This window comes from Notechis scutatus, chromosome 3 (genome assembly GCF_049901735.1).
Source record: "Notechis scutatus isolate UNSWTSFEM ecotype Mainland chromosome 3, rNotScu1.2, whole genome shotgun sequence".
NCBI lineage: Eukaryota > Metazoa > Chordata > Lepidosauria > Squamata > Elapidae > Notechis > Notechis scutatus.
In genome coordinates, this window is record NC_142011.1 from 141,189,387 (window position 1) to 141,209,797 (window position 20,411).

Here is a 20,411-nt window from a genome sequence, read left to right on the forward strand (position 1 = left end):
GGAATATTTTAATTATTGCTGGCATATTGCTTAAGATATATGTTATATTAATGTCTTATATTAAGATATGTTGAGATATTTGTATTTTGTTCTGGTACAATGGATCATACGATGTTTTGTTTCTGCTAGGTACCGGGTAAAAGATAAATCAGACAGGGCAACAGTAGAACAAGTAAGTGATGTGAATTATCAGTTGTCAAAAAGAGTATTATCAGAATTCAGAGTATTTATCCTTTAAAAGGAAGAATTCAGCCAGCTACATTCTTTAATAGCAGTGCATAACATTATACTGTCAGTGTGAAATCCTCTTTTACATTATACAGTTATGCTTTATCTAGATGTGTTTTCTCCATTTCATCAGGAGATTCCAAAATCCTATCTGAGAATGATTAGAAACTTTTACTGCACTACTGGTCTGATGTTGGGAGGGCAAAATATAGGTGGAGAGGTGTTTGCTTCCAGTTCACAGTGATCGATGCTTTTGGACTATATTCTGTCCAAGTTAATTATTATTTGGGTCGAATAATAATAATAGAAGCTTTCTCAGAAAGGAAGTTTTATTCTCCAGTTTCATGATTGTATCGCTCTGCCTTCAGAGAAAAATAAAATCAGTAAGATTTCAGATGCTCTATTAAAGGTCAGAGAATTGTAGACTTCCAGTAATATAAACCATGGTTAATTGGCTTCTTTAAAGAATTGCTTCAGTTGAAATAATGTACTGTAGTTTTAAGACCAACAAATGTACATGTGTGTTTGTTTGTACAAGTGGCCCTCATTCATTTGGGACTGGAATTATAGTCACTAAGTGGTGTGATCTTAAAGCACAATACTGCATGATTGTGTTGCTTAGTGATGGCAGTTATGGCACTTCCTGTTGTCGTATATGATGTCATAAGAGAATCACCACAGATCGTTAAGCAAAGACATCATATGGTTGCCATTTGTAGCCTCCTGTCAGCTTCCCCATTGACTTTGCTTCTTGATAGCTGACAGTGAAGGTTGCAGATTGTGATCATGTTACTGCAGGATCACTGCAACAACCACAACTATGAGAACAGTTCATAAGTACAGTACTACCCTTTCAGGGTCATTGTAAGCTTGAATGGTCACTGAATGAGTGGTCATTAAGTGAGGACTGCCTGCATTGATCTGTAATCTCTTAATCAGATAATAATGGATAGAAACACATATTCATTCATAAAGTTAATATTACTCCGCGTGCTTCATGAATCCAGCAGCGCTGGTCCCATTCTATAAAGGCTTATGATGTAGCTAAGTTTTGCTCCTACATTTTAGTGAAATGTTATTTAAACTTCAAAGCATTTCAGGCTAAAAATTTGCAAAAGAAAACAAGTTGGAAAAAAAGAATTGGTATAAACTTTGCAGGAGAAAAATCTTGGCTTTTGACAAATACGCCTTCCTTAGATTTTAAACTTGAAAGGGATTTATCCACATCTTTATAAATCATGGATTTGATGCTGTTTTGTCTTTCTAAGGTCCTGGACCCAAGAACACGAATGATTCTATTCAAGATGCTTAGCAGAGGTGTGATATCTGAGATCAACGGTTGTGTCAGCACTGGAAAAGAGGTTGGCTGAACCTATAGTTTGCTAAATGTAATCTTGCAATGCATTTTTTTAAAGTCTTGTGATTTGTATTACATGCTTTCTATAATTTTTCTGAAAAGTCATTTTGGAACAAAGAGGTTCCATTCTTCTGCATCGGGACTGGCAAGGATTTATAGATACCTAAGGTTTGGCTTTGAAAAGCTAAGATGCTGTAAGGTTTGGACTTGAACGCGCTGAGTTTCAGTTTCAATTGTCAGGTGTAATGCTATGTAGGAATGTCCTTGGAAGACACAGCCAAGGGGACAATCAGGAAAAAGGCAACTTATCCTATAGCAGAAATGTGAGTGAATCAAAAGGCTAAGAAGAGATCCTCCCTAGTTTTTGAGGCTGTAAAGGGGACGGAATATGTTCACACTTGAAAGTGTTTGTTAATATTATAATGTACAAAATTATAATAAAGAATTATAGTAGTATAATAAAGTAGAATTAGCTTACCTGACCATGTTTCCTGTCTGGTTTACAAGACTTGACAGGAGGAGAGCAAAGTTTCTACCTCTATACTTTTCCTGTGATTAATTAAACACCTTCTAAGTTGGCTGGGGAATTCTGGGAGCTGAAATCCTCCAAACTTAAAGTTGCCAAGGTTGGAGGCCCCTGTTCTAAACCACTTCTAGTAGTGACTGTAGAGGAGCAGGCAGCAAGCATGTTTTGCTATAATTCTTTTAACACTTAACTATAGTTTCACGAGCTGAGTCCTGGCTTGAATCCTCATAACCCAGAGCTTAATGTAATCTGATGGTGTATTCTAGACTTTTTAAAAATCGAAAATACTGCTTTTGATGTCAGGTTAGACATCAAAAGACTTGAGGGCTATCCAGGCAGGCTATAGCTTTCAAAAACAATAAATATTGAAATAATGCTTGAGAAGACCAATGTGGAACGCAACGACGTAATTTGCAGAATTACCATTTGCAGCCGCCATTAAGTGCCTCTTTTCATTCAAGCATTTCTGCACCAAATCGAGGACACAATCAAAACAATTTTTTGTACATGTGGAAATAGGTTTACAAATACAGAGAGCCATTTTCCCCTCCACACATAGACCATGCATGATAAAGAAGTATTTGTTTCAGGTGTTATATTTGTATGCAATATGATGCAAGTGTGGGCAACTTTTTTTTTCATTCTTTTCATGGTTCACCTGTTTGGAAAGGAATTTAGGGAACTTAAAATATTAACTGTGTGTGGTTTGTACCCTTGTGATCTATAGATTTAGCCTCGAAAGTTACTGGATTCATGGGTCATGCATTTGGCTCTTGACAGTCGTCCTGTTTTTGCAGCCAGAGTACCATACACGGTAGATCTCAAAATTAATACTAAACCTAATAATTATATTTAATAAACTGTAGTGGCTGGGTTCATTAAACTCAGATATACCACAATGTGAACACAGCCAGTGATCCAAAATAAACACTATTATGTATTAAACTCTGTGCCATGTAGCAATTAATTAAAACAAAGTAATTGTAAAACTATTGATTGACTTCTCCAATAATATATATATAAATTTATATATTGGTACATTTTTGTTACATTTCTTTGCAATTTTTTCCAGGCTAATGTGTATCACGCCAGCACTGCAAAAGGCGAGAATAGAGCAATAAAGATATATAAAACTTCTATTTTGATGTTTAAAGATCGGGATAAATATGTGAGTGGAGAATTCAGGTGAGTCTGTATTGCATACTTGCTTCTGGAATTCACTTCTCTTTTTTTCAATGAACATTCAATCTCCCTCTTGCCATTCCAAGGTTTCGTCATGGATACTGTAAAGGAAACCCAAGAAAGATGGTCAGGACATGGGCAGAAAAAGAAATGAGGAATTTAACCAGGTGAGAATTGACATTCTTCCATTTTCATCTTGACTTTCATTTTTGTACAGGATTAGGGAATGATTTTAAACTTCTGGAAGTTTAACCGCATTGCAAGTTTTTAAGAAGCAAAATGTTCAGGAGATGCAATTCTTTCGACCACTCACACAGAACCAACATTGGAGTGCCTTATTCGAGGATTCCTGCTCAGCTCCAGAACAAATTCTTTTAAAAGTAAAAGAATTTAAATATCTGTGTTTCCAGGTTTGGAACATTTAAAAAAAAGAAAAGAAAGCCATGAATTTTGTTTTTCTTTTCTAACGTACAAATGATCCACATTCAGAAGCAGAAATACTGCAGTGAAAACAAAAAAATATACATTTTGAGTGATCACATTCGTGTGTTGCTCATCTTCAGAAACTGATAGTTGACAAATCATTTTTCAGTCATCTCTCTTTCCCAGAGTAAGGAGGGCTGTTGGTCTTCAACAGCCAAGCAGTCTCTAAGAGTAGAGGAAAGGAAGAATATCTCCTCCTTTTTAAAAATCTAAGCCCTAAAAGGGGCATACAATTGACAAACAAACACGAGCAAAATCTTAATAGATGCACTTTCTCACTAAATGGCAAGTGGTGGATATTTGGCCATGAAATCCAAAAACTCAAATCTAGTACATTAGGCCCTTCTTAGGAATTGAATAAAATTTAATGATGGGTATCCCAAAGGTGCTTTTTTTTCCACAACCATGACCTGGATGACTGAGAATCTCTACAGCCTTAACAATGGGTATTTTTCGGTTTAGTTCTCCAGTGGAGATCCTAGAGGGCCTTAATTTGGAGTAAGTATCTGTGTTCCAAATTTAAATTTGCCAGTTTCTTTCACAGAATATTTGTGCTCAGTCAATTCACGTTAACTCTTGAAACAAAAGGATTGTTTCTGTTTTTTAAATTGAAGCACATATCCCCATCTGAGATTTTAAAAATAATTTATACACTGAAATGGAAAGAGGTACCTCTATCAAAGACTTTGGGGAGAAAATAATTATTTGTTAACAATTTTCATGCAATACTTAACATTTGGCCTCAAGACATGAGAATGAAAATGAAAGGTGTCAACAAGATTGGGACAGCTTGTGAGGCTTTCTTTATATATTTTCTTGCTTTATATGCAGTATTTCTTGACTAAATAATTATGAAGGTAAGATCAATATTATTGGACTAAGTGATCTTCTGAATTTCTGAAGCCTTTTTCTATACATAGGACTTTTTTTAAATAGGTGATATCAAATATATCAAATAACAGCAGTTTTGTCTTTTTGGTTTCTTGCTTGGTAGGTTACATACAGCACAGATCCCATGTCCAGAACCCATTATGCTAAGAAGTCATGTTCTTGTGATGGGCTTTATTGGCAAAAATGATATGTAAGTATAATCAAGTGCTTTGTGGCGGGGCTCAAATTTTTAGTTAAGCCAGGATTTATTTTAATTAAAATAAATTATGCAAACCATAATACATAATATACTGTACACTGAGTCACACAGAATAGTAAACACATTCTTACATACTTCTATAGGAGTTATTTAAGAAGTATAACATGGGAAAGGGCTATATAGGAAATTCAAGTACTAATTTATTAGTGTCTTCCAGTGCATTGGTCAATGTTTCTTCAAACTCCACAACGTTAAAATGTGTGGATTTCAATTCCCAGCATGCAAGCCAAAGGAATTTGGAGAGTTGAAGTCCACATATCTTAAAATTGCTGCAATTTGGGAACACTGGCAAAAGTTTGTAGAATCTAAAGCTTTAGAAAAATTATTCCTCTAGTACATTTCTCAATTCTAGCAAAACTAGTTAGATGGCTGATCAATATAGTACAGTCTGTGTGGCTAAACTGGTGGATAGTGCAAAACCTTCCGTAGCATATGTACCGTATATACTCGAGTATAAGCCGAGTTTTTCAGCCCTTTTTTTGTGCTGAAAAAAACCCCCTCGGCTTATACTCGAGTGACAGATTCCCCTCTGAAAAAAAAAAATGGTGTGGAGCTCCGGAGCTGGGCAGCCGCTTCCCTGCTTCCGTGTTTCCTTTGCAACTTGTAAGCATGGGGGTAATCGGAAGCAGAAAAGTTCTTGCATGGTTTCCAAGGCGTCCCCTCTCCCCCTAATTCCTCCCTCCCCCCCCCACCTCCGACTCAATAAGCAGCGCTCAGGGTTGCCAGATCGCAGCTTGGCTCTGCGGCCAAACTCAAATCAAAATATGGCCAAATTATTTTATCTCACGGCCAAATTATTTTATGCAATATAACATGAGGATATATTGTTTTTTCTTTTTTTAACTGTTTTTTTTTGGGGGGGGAAAGACCCACCGTCATGTGAGAATGCTCAGTCACGAAATCTATCCGCCCGAAAATAAGTGTGTGTGTGTGTGGGGGGGGATTTTAACAGAGGGAAGACGTAGGGAGAAGGCAAAAGCGACGGAAGATCCTTCAGGGGAAACTGAGGGGGAGACTCACCCTTGGTCCAGATGAGCCCCCTTCCCCGCCCCTAAGGAAGCAGAGGCAGCCAGCAAGGGCAGGCAAGCCCCACTTTGCGGACTCCGTCCGTCCTCGCTCCCACCCAAAGCCACGAAGTCCCCCAATCGCGCAGCCCAGAATCACCCTCCCCTCAGGGGGCAGCAACGACGCCCGGCGTTTCCCGAGACAAGAAGCTCCGCCGTGCAATGAAAGCGCCCTGGCTCTAGGCTCGCGGGCTCAGAAAACAATGCGAGCCGGGGTGGCTTCGGCTCCGCTCGGCTTCTCCAACATCCGGCGCCGCCCTGTTCTATGTGCCGGGCCCGGCAAGTCCGAGCAGCCAGCACATAGAACAGGGCGGCGCCGGAGATCATTAGCCGCCTCTTTCGCAGCACAAGAAGAACAGGGTGGTGCTGGACCATTGGAGAAGCGGAGCAAAGCCGGAGATTAGTAGCTGCCTTTCGGCGAAGAAAGCTTCCCCCAACCAGCTGGCTAGTCGTCTCCTCCTTGGCCATACAGAACAAGCAGGCAGAGAAGGAGGAGAGCAGCTGGCCAGTTGGGGGAGGCTTCTTGTGCTGCGAAAGAGGTGGCTAATGATCCCCGGCTCCGCTCGGCTTCTCCAACATCCGGTGCCGCCCTGTTCTATGTGCCGGGCCCGGCAAGTCCGAGCAGCCAGCGCGTGGAGCAGGGCGGTGCCGGAGATCGTTGGCCGCCTCTTTCGCAGCGCGGGAGGCCTCCCCCGGCTGGCCAGCTGCTCTCCTCCTTCTCTGCCTGTTTGTTCTGTGTGGCCGAGGAGGAGGAGACCGGCCGGATGGTTGGGGGAGGCTTTCTGTGCCGAGGGAGGCGGCTGCTGGTCTCCGGCTTTGCTCCGCTTCTCCGATGGTCCGGCGCTGCCCTGTTCTTTACTTGGGCAGCCAGGCGCCCGCAGCGGCGCCTGCGGCGGCAACAGGCAGTTCCGCCCGGCCTCCGCTCGGGTGTCCGGCTGGGGCTGTCGGGAGTTGCTGCCGCCGGTGCGGCTCCAGTCCCACGTTGCCTTGGGAAGGGTGGGGCAAAACCAAGAGCCGCTGAGCCTGAGCCTCTGGTGCTGCTGCTGCCGTTGCAAAGCGCGGCTCTTCCTTTTTGCCTTTCCCTTCCCGAGGCGACGCGGGACTGGGGCCGTGCCGGCGGTAGCGACTCCTGACTCAGGGGGCCTCCGAGGCGAGGGGAAGAGAGTGACTCCTGCCTCCCGCTGTCGTCATCATCTTCTTTTGGGTTAGTGAATCAATTAAACCTTTCATGATAGTGAGATCGTTTCCCAAATTAATTATTTTTATTTTTGAAATTTACCAGTAACTGCTGCATTTCCCACCCTAGGCTTATACTCGAGTCAATAAGTTTTCCCAGTTTTTTGTGGTAAAATTAGGGGCCTCGGCTTATATTCGGGTCGGCTTATACTCGAGTATATACGGTAATCAATTTTGCAGAAACAGACTGAAATGAGTAACCTAGTTGCAGCATTCAGGGCTAGCTAGCTGCAGTCTCCAAACTGCTCTGAAATTGGGAATCAGAGTATATTAAAAGTAATCCCATTTTGAAGTTATTGTAAACGTAGTAGCAATGTACAAAATGTTTGGACTCTGGATTGTCTCAAATCGAAAACATTCTGCTTCAAATTTAACAGGTTCAATCAGCCTGAAGCACTTCTGAAATTATTAAATTTCTAATGGGAAAGAACTGCTTTTTGCTTGAAATAATTTTTTCAAATTTGAAAGTGGACATTTTGAGCTTGAAAACTTTTGCACTCAACTGGAAGATTATTGTTGTAATGCTATCCATGTCATGGAAAGCTTGAAGCTGATTGTTATTATTTGGGCAACAGAACATGGATTTAAAGCTGGAAGCTGGATTTAATTTGAGCACCCCAAATTAAGCATTGTTCTCTGCAGGAAAATCGCAACCCTTTCTACAACAGGTTAATTGTTCTGTTCCTGAAGCCGAAGAAAACAAATCAAGGATACCCAGTTGCTGAAGTGTATATTTGTCCTGGAAACTAGATTGACCCTGGCAGCTGAGCATCTTTAATTTGTCTTTTAGGCTACCTAACACTTAATTAAATAGTGTTGATGCTTATGTTTAAATTAAGATACTAAATTAAATAGTGCTGATGTTTACTTTTAAATTTAAATACTAATTGACATATCAGTTTAACAGGTTCTTTGGAGGAGGGGGAAGTTCATCCTTGATGTCTATTTAATAAATTGCTTTCTTCATTTTGTTGTACGTTGTAAAATAATACATGAATTATATGAATTTAATTCACATACATGAATTAAAGTATGCCATATAAGCTGTAGTTTTTTTGAGTGGTGCGGTAGCTCAGAGGTGGAGCTCTCGCCTCACAATCAGTCTGTGAGTTCACTCTGCATTATTGATGACAGGAAGGGCATCCGGCCAGTTCCATTCAGTTGCCCAAACTCCACCTTGCAAGGGATTATGGGGTCATTAAAAGAGGATGATGATATAAGCAGGTTTTTAAGTGCATGTCTGGATTACTTTGGACGTAAGATAAATAAATGTCTCAGGTATCCATTTTATCTCTTGCACCTGAAGTCCACTAAGAGGGTAACTGTTAAATTGAGACTTCACTGTGCGTAAACTCATTGAGGTACTTGTAAGTACTTGTACTTGTAATTGTGATATTTGTGAGGTTTGATCAGAAGGCAAGATACCTTGTACCAGGTTTAAATGTAAGGATGCGAAAATTGGGGAAAAAATAAGAGAGTTTTCCACTTTTCCTCCTAAATGTTTTGTTTTTCCTCTTGTGATTCATGTGGGAGTTTATTTTGGCCTTATGTGATTTCAGTATTTAAGGAATGGGACAGTTGAAGAGATATATAAACATTATATTCTTTGTTTCTTTTCTCCTTTGCTCCAAGGCCCGCTCCTTTGTTGAAAAATGCCCAGTTATCAGAGTCAAAAGCCCGAGAGTTATACCTGCAAGTCATACAATACATGAGAAGAATGTACCAGGATGCCAAGCTTGTTCATGCAGATCTCAGTGAATTTAATATGCTGTATGTCTTATTTTTGTTTTTCAACTTTAACATTGGGACTTGAGACTTATTTGTGTAATGACTATGCAGGGGTTACAATCCTCCCCTTAAGATAGGTATTGTTGAGCAGAAAGCATATCCTCCAGTCAGTATCTCTCTGGGGGCCTGTTAGGGCTACTCTCTGGAACACTTGCTGGATTCCCAAGTGTAATTTAAGCCATCTGCTGCTGAGTGGTGAATTCTCTGGATGCATTCTGACCTGAGAGAAAATGGCATATTTTCCTCTGCCCAGACAGGACTGCGCAGAATTAATTCTTGCATTGCAGGGGTGAAGAACAGTTGATCACTGAATGTTGCAGAAATGAAGACGCTTTTGTTAGTTATCCAGCCCAAGCCCACAGTCATTTTAGCCAGAATTGCACACCATCTCACTTTACAAAGATCCCAATTTAAAGGTTTTAACTTTCAGGAAAAATTTGGAAGTCACTCCAAATCTAGCTAGCCTTGAGTTTCAAGATCACATACTGGATATTGTTCCTTCATTATCGACCTTCTAGCCTTTCTTTTGCATGGAGAACAGAATGGCAGAACAGAGTGACAGGGAAATAAGAGTTGAAACTATGCATGTTTGTCAAACTTATTTGCCTCCTGTCTGTCTACCTTTTTTGTCAGAATTGCGCAGCGGCAGCAAGTGTCCAAATGAAGTTGCACTGACACAAACTTGTATAGGTAGTCCTCGACTTAGAACAGTTCATTTAGTAACTGTTGCACTGAAAAAAAGGACTTATCACCATTTTTCACACTGACAACCTTTGTAGCATCCCCATGATCGTGTGATCAAAATTCAGATGCTTGGCAGTGGACTCATATTTATGACAGTTGTGGTGTCCCTTTTGTGACCTTCTGACAAGCAAAGTCAATGGGGAAGCCAGGTTCACTGATCAACTGTGTTACTAATTTAATGGCTGCAGTGATTCACTTTAACAACCATGGCAAGAAAGATCATAAAATGGAACAAAACTCACTTAACAAATTTCTCACTTGGCAACATAAATTTTGGGCTCAGTTGTGGTCATAAGTCGAGGAATACCTGTAGTTTTACATAAATAAATACATTTTACATTAATATTTACAGCAGACAAAGATAGTCAGGCAAACAGGAGTAAGATGAGGTAAATCATAGAGCACACAAGGTACACAGAAGAAAAAGGCAGGAAAACAGAAAATTCCCCCTCTATACCCACCACAACTAATCACAGTGCAGATTGCCTCACACAGGAGCCAGCACACTCCAACCTATCAACCACAACTCTGTGTTGTGGCTTACTGCACAACCCCACTGCTCCAGCTACTAAATTTAAATGTCTTAACCTCTTCTTTCAAACTGACTTGCTAGATTGGCATTATTTAATTTGAATGACAGCTTCATTGCAGCTGTTAAAACTCTTGTGGCATTCATACATCCAGATATCCGCCCAACACTCTGATGTTTTCTGAAAATGCCATAATAGATATAAGATATTTGGAAATAAATATCGTGGTATTGATGTTTTCCCTTTTTCTAGGTATCACAGTGGTCAAGTATATATTATAGATGTGTCCCAGTCTGTGGAGCACGATCATCCCCATGCTTTGGAATTCCTGAGAAAAGACTGTGCCAATATCAACGGTAAGGAGGAGATAATGGTCTTCGTAAGATTCAGCTATTAAATACAGTTGATCATATTTAAACTGCATAACTGGATATTTCAATCTTAAAAATAATCCTGATGGTTACAACTAAGATCATAATTCTGATGTGCTTGGAAAGGGGGTGCTTAAAGATGGATTATCCAAGAAAGCTTTCTGTAGTGCCATTCAAAGTTCCTGCCACATAAATGAACTTCTAAATCTTGTGGCACAAAGTTTGAGTTGGAGCCATCCAAGTTTTTGTAGGCAATAATAACTTTAATGTTATTATAACTTTCTGGCAGATTTCTTTTATAAGTACAACGTTGCGGTGATGACTGTGAGGGAGCTCTTTGAGTTTGTCACGGATCCATCTATTACAAATGAGAATATGGATGCCTATCTTGAAAGGGTAAGGTTTGAAGATTTATCTTCTATGAAAAAATATTCATATTGAAGGTGCATACAGATAGTCCTCATATAACGACCACAGTTGGGACCAGCAATTTAGCTGTTAAGTGAGAGGGTTGTTAAGTAAAACTAATCTTATGATCTTACTCCAGTATTCCTTTGCTTTACGTATCTGCAAGTCGTAATTACAAGGATTGGTCATAAAATTACTTTTTCATTACTGTCATAACTGAATGATTACTAAGTACATTTGCTAAAGATGTCCCCATTAAATTGCCCACCGAAGTGGTACCACTCTATCTACTCTATCTGTAGCTACTGACTTTATCAAAAGCATATGGGGCTATCTGAAATCCAGGGACATTCTTTGAGATAAAGATGATTTAGAGGACTGATGAGCTACAGCCATCCAGCTTCTAATTTTGTTTAAAATTAAGTGAAATTAAGTTAACTGCAATGGGTCAGGCAGTCTGGCGCACTTAAGGAAGCCGCGCAGTCGTTCATTGGTGCCCATGAGCATTGTACCGGACATGGGCAAGATCCATTGAATCTGGTTTATAATTTAAATTATGTGTCCTGATCTGCAGCTTTCAGAAAAATCTAACTTCTACATTTTGGCCTAGTTAAAGTTCACAGTCCGCTTTTAATGTACTGCATTACTGTAGTCTACAAGTGATAAGCATGATTGTCTGACGTCTTTTCTATCTGCTTCAGAAAAGACACAGTTGGCAAGTCAGCTCAAATTAATACAGTGCCCTCCTGGTCATGTACCGTACTAAAAATAGATTCTCCAGAAATTGCAAGCCAACTCCCTTTCTGCAAACATGAGATCCATGTGCATTTGCTTCATATGGAGCAATTGATTTCCATTTGCCAGTTTTGGCTTTTGTATCCTGAGCATTCTGATATGGCAGAACCCCATAAATGTAGCAGCAAATTCCTTCAAATATCCTTCAAAGGTCCTGTTTCTCCAGATCAGTTATGAAGCCAAATGATGATCTAGTGGCAGGGAACTATACAACAACAGAGATTTATTAAAAGAGGCATTAACACTTGGATGAAAGAATATGCAACATTATCTAAGAATTGGTTCCCAGATTGATAAACAAACAGTTGCAAATTTCATTATTATTGGAGGGGAAATTGGGTTTCCTTGTAGAAGGCAGTTAGAGAAGCAGAGTATCTCCATTCCAGTGTGCATAGAAATGTACTGCTTCCACATTAAACACAATTAGTTGCCGGGAATTCTTCTAACCCATCCATCTCAATAAATCTTGCTAAAAAGAACTTGGTGAAAATTGTGTTTAGGAAAAAAAAATCATTTTGGTAAAAGCAATTGTCAAAGAACCTAACCAGCTCTTTCAAATGAGTTTTCTGATGTTAGGAATTTATTTCTCAATATCTTATAGATAATGGAAATTGCATCTGAAAGAACAGTGGAAGAAATATCCAATCAGAATAATGTAGATGAAGAGGTAAGCTAGTGGACTAAATAAAACATCATGTCTCTTCTGAAAGAACCTGAACTATTCTTCCATATTTTGATAATACTCAGGAATATATTTATTTTCAAATGATTCATCAAAGGTATTAACAAAGTTTGTATTTTTATAGCCTTCAAATAATTGCAGTAATCGATTCCACCATTATAAATTTCATGTTTAAATAATTAATAAACTGAAATAAAGACTCCATCACGGACGAAAGTATATTTTACTTAAGTCTCTCTTAAATGCCCTAGTTTTTGTGCTCTTAGCTCTAAAAAAATACCTTTAATTTGTAATAGAGTTAACATGATTAAATGGAAGGGTGTAATATCGGTTAATACAAGATGTTTCTTTCAATACACTTACAAAATGATTTCAGAAAAATGCCACTTAAACGTGTCTCAAGGGTGCTTTTTCAGGAGGCAACTAGACTTTCTTGTTTTCTCATAGAAGACATTTCGCTTCTTATGCAAGAAGCTTCTTCAGCTCTTAAACGTGTTTCTGCTTTTTCAAAAAATGAATCTGATTTACACTTTAGTCCAGGGGTCTTCAAACTTGACAGCTTTAAGACTTGTGGACTTCAAGTCCCAGAATTCCTCCTCCAGTCATGTTAGCTTGGGAATTCTGGGAGTTGAAGTCCACAAGTCTTAAACTTGCCAAGTTTGAAGACCCTTGCTTTAGTCCATCCTGGCAAGCCTATGAGTGAAAGATCTATGATTACCTCCTCTCTTCATTATCAATAATAATAGAAAAAAATATAAAAAGTGATTTCTAGTTTTATCGGATCATGCTTAATTCGCCTTGCTAGGTGTTCAAGAAAGCCTATATCCCGAGGACTCTGACAGACGTTAAGAACTATGAGAGAGATGTGGACATAATGACGAAGCTGAAGGAAGAAGATTCATCCCTCAGTGTGCAGCAAGATAATGTAAGCAATACTGGATTGACTGGACATTTAAAGAAATATGCAATTTATGTATATGGAGTTGATTAGTGTATCACATTACATATTGGGCTGGATTCAGACTGGCCTGAACATAAGGGCTGTGCCCAAAATTGTTGGGACTCAGGCAACATAGAAATTATTACGTTATTATGGTTGGCCATAGAGACAAGCCAATGTTTAGACTGGGTTTGGCAGGATATAAGTGTTAGAAAGGTACTTTATTCTGGAAGAAAAGTCGCTTTTCTCCCTGTGTTCCCTGTATGTGTTTCTCTTGCTGCCCCAAAGGGTTCCATGTTGTAGAGATTTTCATGAGGCATACAAAACTGTGGAATGAGGAAGAGTTGTAACAATTCTTCTTGGGTGGAGATCCTCTGAGCACCCCACTGGAGTCACTTTAATACTGACAATGGTAATAAGAGGTTTAAATTAATCTCTTCTCATTTCTCCTTTTTTTTTTTTTTTTTGAAACAAATTTTATTAATTTTACAGACAAACAAAGCATCATTAGACATTAAAGACATTAAACCTCTTTCCATTATAAATTTTTACAAGGCAGATAAAACATTGTTTTATACAATATAATTCTAATATATCCCATTTCCACTTAAATATTTTTTTAGCAGATTTCTCATTATTTCTCTTTGCTCTTATTCAATTATATTTCTTCTATATTTATCCATTTTATACTCATCATATTCATATTTCCCTCTGCCTTGTTAACAAATATTCCTCTCGCTTTCTCCCAAGGTTTTATTAAATCTCAATCAAACATACACACACAAAACACAAAAACATAAAAACTTTTTACAAAGTAGCTTGGCCCCGGCTTACCTCTCTTCGTATGGACTTCAATTAAGTTCATGTTCAGCTTATATGCCATTACCTATCTTATTACCCTTCTATATCTTCATTATAACTTCTCCCCGCTTTCCACTCTTCTTAATTCTATTTTATTTATTTCATCTTAATTTAAATCATTATATTTGTATCTTTTGTCCATTCTTTTCCAATTATCCATTTATCTCATTCATATTAGAAAAAAAAATATTTCTCCTGAAATCACTAATTGAAGTATGATGCCTTTCCATCGCTCCCCTAAATTAACATTTAAGGTAACACCTAATTCCCTATATAATTCTGCTTAGTACATTCTACTTACTAAAATAGTAAATCCATAAAGTAATTAAATATATAATTAAACATTAAATCTCATAGCATTCCAATTATCTATTTCAAAAACAAATACCATAATAATAAGTTCATACAAACATCCACACAATAGTCAATTAAACTCTATAAAACTAAATATTTTAAACATTCCTTTTAATATTTTATTAAATATTAAAATCTATCATTATTAAACCTTTAATGTTTTAATCTTTACTTAAGCCTTATAAAATTCTAATTTTCTATTTCTGATACAAATACTACAATACTATCATGTACCTTGCAGAAACATTTTGGAACATAGTTATGCATTACCCATTATCCCTAAAAAAAGATTTCTTTTCCACATCTTGTTTCATACCTTTGTGGCTTTTTCCCCCCTTCTTCCTTCCTATCTTATCCCATCTGGTCTTTTTACCCCCCTTCGCTTCCCCACTCTGTTGTATTTCTCTTTTCTTTTGCTTTCTAACATTGTATTGATTTTGCATCTTATTCCTTCCTCTCTTTTTCCTTCCTTTCTTGATCAACTTTGTAGACTCATTAAAGATGGCTTCTTCTTCTTCTTCTTCTTCTTCTTCTTCTTCTTCTTCTTCTTCTTCTTCTTCTTCTTCTTCTTCTTCTTCTTCTTCTTCTTCTTCTTCTTCTTCTTCTTCTTCTTCTTCTTCTTCTTCTTCTTCTTCTTCTTCTTCTTCTTCTTCTTCTTCTTCTTCTTCTTCTGCATCCTCCATTAATTGTTGTGTTTGTTGATAAGTGGCAAGCGCCATTTCTAAAAAGCAAAACATTTCTCTCACACCGTCTTTACCTTCTTTTTTTATTTTACCATATTCCTCTCTCAGTTCATCAACAGATAAAGCCATTATAAACCTTTTCTTCTTCTTTTTTCTCTTCTTCTTCTTCTTAAAACAACCAAGATAATTCAAAGCTTGAAACAATTCCCCAAAATCCCAAAGTCATCAAACAATCCAAACAGAACACAAAGTTCTTCACACTTTTTCTTCCTGGGGTAATATCAATTGGCAAGGGAAAAAAAAAACCCAATCTGTATTTTAAAGTCTTATTACAATTAACTTCCAATCTCAAAATCTTCCAGGCATCTCCTCCAACAAAATCTTAATAAAAATTTTCCTTTTGTCCTCTCCTTTCCCACTTATAACAGAAAGCTTTAAATTTTTACCTTCTGTAAAATAGCAGGATTTTCAATATCCATTTGTTAGTTCCATGTGGAAGGAGAGTAAACTTTCTCTTAAAACACTTTCACTCGCCGCTTGTAAATCTCTTCTGGAAACAAAGTATCTTTCAAAAAATCAGAATTTTCAGGATATTACTTGTATCTTATAGTCCCAGTTCAGCCAAAAAACTTTTGCTTCAGAACTTTCTCCTTCTTCCTCCAGCACAATCTTGTCCAGCTGTCAGCTTCTTTGTGGCGGCCATTGCTGACCGCCGCTCCACCGTCTTGAGAAAAGAGGGTTAAGCCGGGTGGGGAAGGGGTCTGCGAAAACCCCAACCCCCTGTCCGGATCCCTCCTATCTTCGGCTGCCTCTTCGTGGCAGCCTTAGCCTCCAGATCCGTGGATCGGAGGCACCAAAGCGGCTAGTGCGGCAGGGATCGCGCAGGATCGCAAATCCCTGCCGCTAGCGAAGCCGACAAACCGGAAGTCCCTCATTTCTCCTTTTTTAAGAATCGTTTGATCTGTAAAAAATATGAGCATATTAATTTGAGAGGTTTTTTTGGACAGAAGCTCAGAATGCAATGCCTACCACCCCAGAAGCATGTTGAATGGTAACAGCAACAAATAATTTTTGGTGAAGTAATTGATGCTTTCTGTCTCACAAGAAGGTAATATAACTGTGATGGCGAACCTATGGAATGCGTGCCAGAGGTGGCATGCAGAGCCCTCTCGGTGGGTATGCGCGCCATTGCCAGCTGCTCTTCTGGTTTCTGGTCAGCTGATCTTTGCAGGCATTGGAGCACTGGAAAATGGCCCGAAAACCCTTTTTCGGGCTGTTTTCTGGGCCATTTTTCGGCTGCTTTTCTGGACCTTTTTTAGCCATTTTTTAGGCCTTTTCAGACTGTTTTTGAGCCATTTTCAGGCTGTTTTCAGGCCTAAAGTCCAAAAACTGGCCTGAAAACCGACCAAAAAATAGCCAAAACCATCCTGAAAATTCCCTGTTAAATGGCATGAAAATTGCCCCAAAAAGGCCGGAAAATGGCCCGGAAAATAGCCAAAAATGGCCCCCCAAACAGCTTGAAAACGGCCCCCAAAATGCCCAAAAACTAGGCATGCACGCACTGGCCAGCTGGTCTTTTTTCCGGTGCTCCGGCAAGCATGCATGAATGCGTGTTCCGGTTTGAGCGCTCGGTGCTGAAAAGGTTCACCATCACTGTAATATAGTGTAATGCTGTATATATAAGTCAGATCTTTATTAGGATCATTGACCAAAGATTTGAGAAATCCACATTCAGATTGTTTTGCTGTTCTTTATTTTGCGCAGATTCTCTACCAGACAGTGACAGGATTAAAGAAGGATTTATCTGGTATTCAAAAGGTAAGATGGTGTTATTTCAGGACTGTGTTCTTTAGTAATAAAGGGGAAACATTTAAGTAAGTTTTGCCCCATTTTACTAGTACCTTTCTTTCCACAGTTGTTAAGCAAATCACTGTGGTGGTTAAGTTAGTAACAGGATTGTTAAGTGAATCTGCCTTCCCTATTGGCTTGTGTCAGAAAGTCACAAAAGGAGATCACATGATCCCAGGACAGTGCAACTGTCATAAATATGAGTCCGTTGCTAAGCGTCTCAATTTTGATCATGTGACCACGGGGATGCTACAATGATTGTAAGTATGAAAAATGGTCATAAGTCACTTTTTTCAGTGCTGTTGTAACTTTGAATAGTCACTAAATGAACGGTTGTAAGCTGAGGACTACATGTATTCAGATTACAGTTAAACCTCTCCTGACTAAAGTTTAGATTCAGGATCATCTAAGCCCAATCTTAGTGTGACTTAAAATGATATGCAAATATAATTAGCATTTGTAAATCTACATATATGACTAGCTATTTTTAATTCTTTAACAATGATTTTCAGAGCTAGAATAAGCTTGCTGGTCACCTGCCTACAGATGAAGCAAAAACTTTAATTGATAGCTGCACATTGGATCTTCTTCCTGGTTTCCAACTTTCTTAATTATTAGAATTAAAATTCTTTTTTATTGGCCAAGTGTGATTGGACACACAATGCTCTCAGTGTACATAAAAGAAAAGATACATTCATCAAGAGTCAAGAATCATCAGGTACAACACTTAATAATAGTCATAGGGTATAAATAAGCAATCAAATCATACTAGGAAACAGTCAGTATAAATTGTAAGGATGCAAGCGACAAAGTTACAGTCATACAATCATAAGTGGGAGGGGATGGGTGATAAGGAATGATGAGAAGGTTAATAGTATTATGGTTCTATTGCTCCATGTTTCTTCAGTGAGAACAAGAGCTTAAAGCTGTTTTGTTGCCAAAATATCCCTAATCTTTACATCAATAATATTGATTAAATATTGGGCAGTTTGAGTTTATAGAAGAATTTTGTTAGCTATGTTAATGGTTCAAACATATAGATTCTCCTTTGACAGTCCTTGCATTCTTAACATCCAACTTAGAGCAACCTTTTGGAATTCTTTGTATGTCTTGGACATCAGCTTCCAGTAGTATTCAGCTCCCGGAGAACATTGTGAAGGCTGAACTTCACGTATCCAAAGAATTTCTGATGGCGGGCAAGAGTGAAGAAAAAAATGAATCTTTTGGTTTGTTGTAGGTGCCTGCACTCCTTGAAAATAATAACAATGAGGCAGATTCTAATGATGAGGATGAGGATGATAGCTCTTACAATTCAGACTCATGTTGTAAGGAACAGGAAGACTCAGGGCATCTTAAAGACCAGCCTGCTGAAACAGGTGTTGACAAAAAGGTTCGTGGGACAGTTTTCTTCAATTGGGGAAAATATTTTTGCATGAAGGGGAGGCTGCTCTGAGTGCCACGTTCATCGCTATATAAACGTCCTTGGCATTCTTTTGTTCTTTAAAACAGAAAAAACTTGGTCAATGTATGTTTCTCACTTGGATTTACTTTTCCAGGAAAGGAAGAAAATAGTCAAAGAGGCTCAAAGGGAGAAGAGAAAACACAAGATTCCAAAGCATGTAAAGAAGCGAAAGGAGAAGATAGCAAAAATGAAAAAGGGCAAATAAATTCTGGTGATCGTTTTTAAAAGTTTTTCTTGTTTTAGTGAGTCACTGTTTTGGAGCAGAGTCCATTTTGATGCATATCAACAGAGCACCATGACGGGCTAAATTGTTAGCAGATTGACTTGCTCTTGGGTCCTTCTGAAGAATTAGAAGCTCCCACTAAGAATGTATTCCTGTGGAGAAATGAAAACAATTTCACAAACGTGTTTTTTTCTTTAAAGAAATCTAGAGAAGTTGATGCAACATACAATTGTATATTTTGTACTTGCATAGTGACACCAACATGTAAATTAATTCCTTTCTTGTTCCATGATCAATTATTTGGGTAGATATGTAGATAGATAATGTGTGGGAGGAGTAGATATAGTCTTGTTCATCTAAGCCAGGGATGTGCAATGGATGGCCCTGCAGACATTGGACCTCACCTCTTAAAATTTCTCTTTCCATGCTGACAAAGGCAGATGGGAATTGGAGTTCAGCAGCACCTAGAAGGCCAAACGGTAGCTTGTTTGTGCTGAAAACTGTTCATTCAATTTCATGAATGAAATGAATTGTCTGCATGAAAGATGATCTTGTACAAAGAAGGTTAATGAGGTCTTGCTAGCAAATATATTCCTTCTCATCCTGTCCATCTGCAGCATTGACACTACATTTGGGAAGTGGGGGCATTGTCAGAGGAAAACCACACTTATAAATAACATGGTTTTTGTCACTCTCATCTCTGTCTGGATTTGCGTCACAGTGCTCCACAAGTTGCCTCTTGGATACTGTCTGTCAGTCAGTCTTACCTGTTTGGCTGCATGGTATGGTGCTTCAGTAGAGTCCTGTTGCCTAGGTAACAGACGGGAAATGTGATCTTTCTTCATTGTGCAAGTTTATGAGTAGAGTGACCTTTCTGTGATCAAGAGAACACTTCTGTAACTTCTTGATTTGAGTTCAATTTGCTTAACTATGGATGAAGCATTGTAAGGATACTTACAAACTGAGTTGACACCAAAGATCAATAATTCACATTCATCACTCAATTGTTTTTGCAAGTTGAAATCAAATTCAATGACGGGGCACTCCCCTCTCCAAAACATTATTAATTAATGTTCTGAACTATTAATGGAATCACTGAACTTTATCAAATTGGTTTTACTCTGATTAAAAACTACAATTCTTGGCTCAGATGTTTAAGGGGCAGCAATATTTTAGCATCTGTCAGTGATATAAATCCATTGCCACTGTTGTCATTTTCTTTGAAAATAAAACTCAAAACATTCTGCATTATGTTGATTTTTGCAGTCCAGATGTGGCCTGCATATAATAAAAGATGTCATCTAGAGCCATCTTTCCAATTCAGTGTTTTAACCAAATTTCATATTCAGATTATTTTACTGGCCATATGTCAGAGCCAAAACTTAAGAATGGTATTTCTTCCAGATTGAGTTCTTTATTGTTTCACACTCTAGACAAAATCTTGCCAGACTGGGGATTTTACTAATTGCATCTACAATACACTCTGTGAACTATCG

General features: G+C 38.4%; 1 protein-coding gene across 2 annotated transcripts in view; it reads left to right on the forward strand.

The window, feature by feature from the left end:
* Nucleotides 1-20,166, forward strand: part of RIOK1 (RIO kinase 1) — a 31,069-nt gene extending 10,903 nt beyond the window's left edge. For both annotated transcript variants that reach the window (XM_087961273.1, XM_087961274.1), the window contains 13 exons: nucleotides 130-172; nucleotides 1,497-1,589; nucleotides 3,184-3,296; nucleotides 3,380-3,460; nucleotides 4,771-4,857; nucleotides 8,859-8,996; nucleotides 10,541-10,644; nucleotides 10,949-11,055; nucleotides 12,464-12,529; nucleotides 13,350-13,469; nucleotides 17,147-17,200; nucleotides 18,468-18,620; nucleotides 18,787-20,166. In XM_087961273.1, the coding sequence (XP_087817399.1) occupies nucleotides 130-172; nucleotides 1,497-1,589; nucleotides 3,184-3,296; nucleotides 3,380-3,460; nucleotides 4,771-4,857; nucleotides 8,859-8,996; nucleotides 10,541-10,644; nucleotides 10,949-11,055; nucleotides 12,464-12,529; nucleotides 13,350-13,469; nucleotides 17,147-17,200; nucleotides 18,468-18,620; nucleotides 18,787-18,897 (1,270 nt within the window). In that variant the 3' untranslated portion in view covers nucleotides 18,898-20,166. The remainder of the gene's footprint in view (nucleotides 1-129; nucleotides 173-1,496; nucleotides 1,590-3,183; nucleotides 3,297-3,379; nucleotides 3,461-4,770; nucleotides 4,858-8,858; nucleotides 8,997-10,540; nucleotides 10,645-10,948; nucleotides 11,056-12,463; nucleotides 12,530-13,349; nucleotides 13,470-17,146; nucleotides 17,201-18,467; nucleotides 18,621-18,786) is intronic.
* The last annotated feature ends 245 nt before the right edge of the window (nucleotides 20,167-20,411 follow it).